The sequence below is a fragment of the Cebidichthys violaceus genome, unplaced genomic scaffold (genome assembly GCF_023349555.1).
Source record: "Cebidichthys violaceus isolate CVI_PGR_0920_01 unplaced genomic scaffold, fCebVio1.0.p SCAF_14, whole genome shotgun sequence".
Lineage (NCBI taxonomy): Eukaryota > Metazoa > Chordata > Actinopteri > Perciformes > Stichaeidae > Cebidichthys > Cebidichthys violaceus.
In genome coordinates, this window is record NW_027176307.1 from 16,389,524 (window position 1) to 16,395,771 (window position 6,248).

General features: G+C 48.7%; 1 protein-coding gene across 1 annotated transcript; it reads right to left on the reverse strand.

Moving 5' to 3' along the window:
* Positions 1-651: 651 nt before the first annotated feature.
* prph2lb (peripherin 2-like b) lies at positions 652-6,248 on the reverse strand. Its single transcript, XM_068709241.1, is given in 4 exon segments — positions 652-695; positions 698-929; positions 4,168-4,414; positions 5,388-6,248. Coding segments are annotated over 4 exon segments (1,101 nt in total). The 5' UTR covers positions 5,966-6,248.

Sequence of the window (6,248 nt, forward strand, 5' to 3'; positions counted from 1 at the left end):
AGACCAGCTTTGGACCTGTATCTGTACCAGCTTTAGACCTGTATCTGTACCTGCTTTCGACCTGCTTTAGACCAGCCCTAGACCAGCTTTAGACCAGTATCTGTACCAGCTTTAGATCTGCTTTAGACCAGTATCGGTACCAGCTTTAGACCAGCTTTAGACCAGCATCGGTACCAGCTTTAGACCAGCTTTAGTCCAGCTTTAGTCCAGCTTTAGACCAGCTTTAGAGCAGCTCTAGACCAGCTTTAGACCAGCTTTAGACCAGTATCTGTACCAGCTTTAGACCAGCTTTGGACCAGTATCTGTACCAGCTTTAGACCTGCTACAGAACACATGAAGAAGAAGACAAAGAGAAACCACTTCAAACCTTCTCTGAGTTCTAGAGGTCGACCATCTGGTCCTGGATCAGAGTCAGTTCTCCTTTATATTTATCAGCCTGCAGTGGGTTTGTGTTCCCCTGAGGATGGACCGTAATAACTTTATTGATCCTCTGACGTGTTAACAAGGCATCGAATACTGAATGTACGAGGACCAGAGGGCGGATCCTCCTCAGAGCCTCCCGGAGCTGGTCCCGAGTCTGAGTTCAGGAAGCATCGACACAGCAACACTGGAGGTTTTGGACCTGAGGTGTTCCCTTCTGGTCCTGGTCTTTCAGGGGTCCGTGACTCCTCCAGATGTTAGCTGGTCACAGGGATCCGGACCTGGCGGGACGGCACCTCCTGCTCGGCGGCGGTCGGGATGTTGATGTTGGGGTCGTTGTCGACCTGGTAACACTTCCCCATGTTCTTGATGATGTCAAAGTTGGAACGGGCTGTTTCTGCCAGGCTGTTCTCCAAAATCCAACCATCAACCTCTGAGTCCGGATCCCCTAGGCGGAGAACATTCTCCATGGCCGTTTGCAGGTAACGGACTCCGGTCAGAACCAGAAGCTGATAGGAGAAAAAAAACATGGTGTCTTTAGTGTAAAAAGTGGGACTATATGGCCCTTACTCTGAGGTCAGGCCGGACTATACTGGTCCCAGGAGACAGCGGTGGACTTGTACTGCTACTAGTACTACTACTACTACTCATGCTATTACCTCTACTTCTACTAGTGCTGCTGCTACTAACACTATTACTACTAGTACTACTACTACTCATACTACTACCACTACTTCCTCTCCATGTTACTCCTCAGACACTACAACTACTACTACTACTACTACTACTACTAGGGTGTATTTTGCTTCTGGAGGGATACTGAACTACTGACTCACCTAGAATAAACTAAGTATATTGTTCTTGCTTTTACTAGTTGTTTTTAGCTGTACCTAGGCTGCTTCAGTGTTAATACTTTTGGAGTTCTTGTCTGTGCAATGTAGGTCTGATTTCGGTTTCACTTGATCAATTGCTCTGCTAAGTCCCAGAGGAGTGGCTTGCACACCTGGCAGACAATGAGCAATCAGTAGGTAGTTGTCCTTAACCACTGCTGGAGGTTGGAAGCGTTCCAAGCGTCGGGCAAACAAAGGCAACAGGGTGACTTTTTTAAGCCAGACTTTGTCAAGCTAAGACTTCTCGCGCGTGTGCTTGCGGGTCAGTAATCTGTTTATATTGACTACCATGTGTTTGCTTCCTATTTCTGTTATAGATACGTAGACATTGGGCAGCTTTCAGGAGCCGTGACCCCACTAACCTCATCTATCCTACTCTCTCAGCTCGTGGAGAGCAAGTGGTGGCGGGGGGGCTCTTGAATTGCCAGTCGGCAGTGCTGAAAGCTGAGTTCATCTCGGGTTACGCTTCCTTGCTCTCCCTTAACTTTCTTGCTCTAACTGAGACCTGGATCACACCAGAAAACACCACCACACCCGCAGCTCTGTCAGATGTGTATCTTTCTCTCACACTCCCAGAGCTGCGAGGCGGGGTGGTGGTACTGGCCTGCTAATTTCCCCAAAATGTAAATACTCTCTTGTCTCTGCTCCACAGTTCTCCCGTCCTCTTTCGAATTTCATGCTGTTACTGTCACTTATCCAGTCAAGCTCAACACTTCCATGACGATGGCTCCGCACTCATCCTGCTCGGTGACTTCAACATCCAGACCGATAAGCTTGAACCTCTTCTTTCTTTCCTCTCCTCCTTTAACCTTTACCACTCCTCTTCTCCTCCTACCCACAAGGCAACCAGCTGGATCTTATCTTCACTAGTCACTGTTCTACTGCTAACCTCTCTGTCACTCCCCTCCAGCTCTCTGACCACTATTTCATGTCCTACTCCCTCTCCCTATCCTCTCCCCCATCACTTCCTCCACCTACCCACATGGTTTCTACCCGGAGTCATCTCCGCTCCCTCTCCCCTGCTGATCTTTCCTCTTCTGTCACCTCTGCTCTCCCTGACCCTGAATCCTTCTCTCTCCTATCCCCTGATACTGCTACTGATCTTCTCCTCTCCATCCTTTCCTCTTCTTTGGACAAACTCTGTCCCTTCACCTCCAGGCCAGCACGGCCAACTCCACCTGCCCCGTGGCTGTGGGACTCAGTGCGTACTGATAGACGGAGCCTAAGAGAGGCTGAGCGTAAATGGAGAAAAGGCAAACTCCCGGAGGACCTTCTTAACTTCCAAGCTCTTCTTTCCACTTTTTCCTCCTCTCTATCTACTGCTAAAGCTGCGTTCTTCCTCTCTAAAATCCTAACCTCTGCTTCCAATCCTAAAAAACTCTTTGAAACTTTCACTTCACTCCTCCAACCCCCACCCCCTCCTCCTACTTCCTCCCTTCTCCCTGATGATTTTGCCAACTTCTTTGATAAGAAGGTGAACGATATCACATCCTCCTTCTCTCAGCCCCCCTCTCCCTGTCCACCCTCTCCCTCTCTACCCTCTCCAGCTTTTCCCTCTCAGCTCTCCCTCCCCGCTCGCATGACTTCTCTTACCATTGTTATGCTGATGACACCCAGCTGGTCTTGTCATTTCCCCCCGGTGACACTCAAGTGGAGGTACGCATCGCTGCGTGTTTGGCTGACATCTCAAAAGTGGATGGTGACACACCACCTGAAGCTGAACCTGGACAAAACCAAGCTACTGTTCCTCCCGGGGAAGGGTTGCCTGCACCGTGACCTGTCCATCATCATCAATGATACCGCGGTGACGCCGACTCGGACTGCGAGGAACCTGTGTGTGACCCTGGATGACCAACTGTCATTCTCAGCAGACATTTCATCCGTTACACGCTCCTGCAGATTCCTGCTCTACAACATCAGGAGGATTCTCGTCTTTCTCACTGACGAGACGGAGCAGGTTCTCATCCAGGCTCTTGTCATCTCCCGTCTGGACCTACTGACACTCTCTACTTGCCGGAGCCCCGGCGTCGGCTATCAGACCTCTGGAGCTTGTCCAGGAAGCTGCAGCTCGCCTGGTGTTCAATCGCCCCAAGTTCTCTAACACAACTTCCTTTCTCCGTTCTCTACACTGGCTACCTGTAAGAGCCCATCCAGTTTAAGACTCTGGTGCTAGAATACAGGGCAGTGAAAGGAACAGCTCCTTCCTATCTCCAGGCCATGGTCAAGCCCTACACCCCCGCCAGACCACTTAGCTTCGCTGCCTCGGGGCGATCGGTCGCCCTGTCGCTCAGAGGTCCCTGCGGCCGATCGACCCGAAATGTCTGTTTTCTGTCCTGGTTCCACAGTGGTGGAATGAACTTCCCACTGACATCAGGACAGCAGAGTCACAGCCCATCTTTCATCAGGCTGAAGACTCACCTCTTCAAGAAGTACTACCCTGAGCCTTCCACTTAGCACTTATTGTATTCATAGTAGTTTGTTTCACTCATTGTATTCGTATTAGTTTGTTTCTGTACTGTTGCTCTGGTTTATGCTCTTAGATGCTTGTTTAAAAAAGGAGATGCACGTTCTGGTGACTAGTAGTTCTCTTGATTACCTATGTTGAATACACTTCTTGTAAGTCGCTTTGGATAAAAGCATCTGCTAAATGACTGTAATGTAATTCAATTTAATGTAGTACAACTACCACTACTATTACTTATTCCACCACTACTACTACTACTACTACTACTACTAGTACTACTACTACCACTACCTCCCCTCCATGTTACTCCTCAGCCGTACATCTTGAGTCGTTTCAGCTTCCTGCACCATGTTTCATGCTTTCTGTACAATGCATATATTCATGTGTTTGCACCTCGAACAGCCAGATGAGAAGCACGGTGAGGCCGATGGATTGCATGATGCTGGTGTAGTGGTCCATCAGGGCCTGTTGGCAGCCTCTCCTCCACAGGTTCAGCTGCTGGCTCCGCTGGTCGTAGTTGAAATGAGGCGATCTGTCGCCGACCTGCTGCTGGATGCAGGGCCGAGGGGACAAGGTGCTGCAGCAGCTAAAGGGAACGCCCTCCGTCAGGTACTTCCCCTCCACGTTACTCCTCAGGCGACTGGAAGGAGGAGCAGGCAGTTAGGAACTGCTACTAGTTTTAGTACTAGTACTACTGCTACTACTAGTACTAGTACAACTGCTACTACTACTACTTTCCCTCCATGTTACTCCTCAGACAGATGTACATCCTGAGTTGTGTTAAACTGTTAGAGTTTGATTTTATTTTGAAATGCCTCATTTTCATTGGTTGTTTCTAAGCTAAAACACAGACCTGGGTGTTGATGTTAAAGGACGGAGAATGAAAGAGATTATCTCATTCTGAGTTGAACCCTGTTGGTTAAACCTCACTAATCCCAGGACCTTTACCTGAAGTGGACTGTTTACCGTGTGGACCTTTACTTTTCTTATCGACCCACATCTACACCAGTGAATCAACACTGCAGTCCAGCTGGATCCACAGACTCCTTTCTAGTCCAGTAGACACCATGGTTGCTTTACAGAATCTAACTGGACTCACTGGAGTCCAAGCTGATCCTCCACCGGAACCCATTTTCTGGATTCAGGGAGATCCATTAGAATCTACCTTCAATCAAAATACCTCTAGGGATCCACCAAAACCAAAACAAACAACTGGGTTCTACTAGAATTGAGTTCTAGAGACCTATAGACCCCTTTTGGGTCGACTAGAATCAACCAGAATCCACCACGGTCTTCTAGAATCTATGGAAATATGTGAATTCATCTACATATTTACTTGAATTGAGCTTTTGATTCAGTCTGAAGTCACCTTTTAAATGTAGGATGATCTTTAACACTCTAGTTAAACATACTGGACTCTAGAACCCTCATGGGATGGGACTACAAAGCACTGAAATCATCAGTGTAGATCTTCCAGTATTCACCAAGATCCACTAGAAACTGTTGGAATCCACTAGACACAGAAATAATGTGCTTGAATCCAGCAGGATTTACTGAAATCAACAAAGATCCCTGGAGACCTCAAAGGACTCAGCAGATCTGAATGCACTTACTCCACCACGTTGCTGCTGGTCATGTCCAGGTAGCGGTTGCTGATCCACTGGACCTGGAACCAGTCCCGGTACCCGGAGTTCCCACAGCATTGGAACTGGATCTGCAGCAGGTCCAGAGTCTTCTTCAGGTAGCAGCGCCCCGGCGTGTCAGTGTCCTTATAGTACTGCATGGCATTCCTCAGGCCCAGGGCCAGCGAGTCCTCCAGCTGGCTCCGGACGCTGTAGCACATTAGCGCCCCCCCCAGGACGCAGGAGGTGAAGAACAAGGTGCATATGATGTACGGCATCATCACCAGCTTCCAGCGCAGGAACTTGTTGGTGTCGGTGCAGTCCAGGCAGATCTTCCCACCCAGGAAGTTGATGCAGCAGGCGGCCAGGCCGGTGGTGATCAGCATGTGTGGCACGTAGAGGATCCCCTCTGACATCACTTCCTGCCATCTCTGGATCTCTACTTTGAGGAACAAGCCCAGGCAGAACAGGATCGCTCCAGTCAAGACGGAGATCCAGTTGAGCAGCCAGAGGACCTCAGCTAGCTTCTCTCTCTCCGGCTTGGTGAAGGTCAGCTTCCCCACCACCATGTTTTTATGTCTCACGTCCAAGTTGGCAGAAACATGGTGGAGAACTGGACTTAAGGTGCTGTACCGCTTACGAACACTACGGGCTGCATTTAAAAGACGTCAACTTTCCACATGACATCATCTTCGTGGCTAAATTACTTTCAGCAGGTTGTTTGTAGCAATGTTGAAAACTTTTGGTCCATTAGTTAGTTAATAACCACCTCAACTCAGATTTCCCCCTTTAAATGACAAATTCAAATCAAAAAGACTTGTTTGTCTTCTAAATGTCTTGTGAGACAATTTA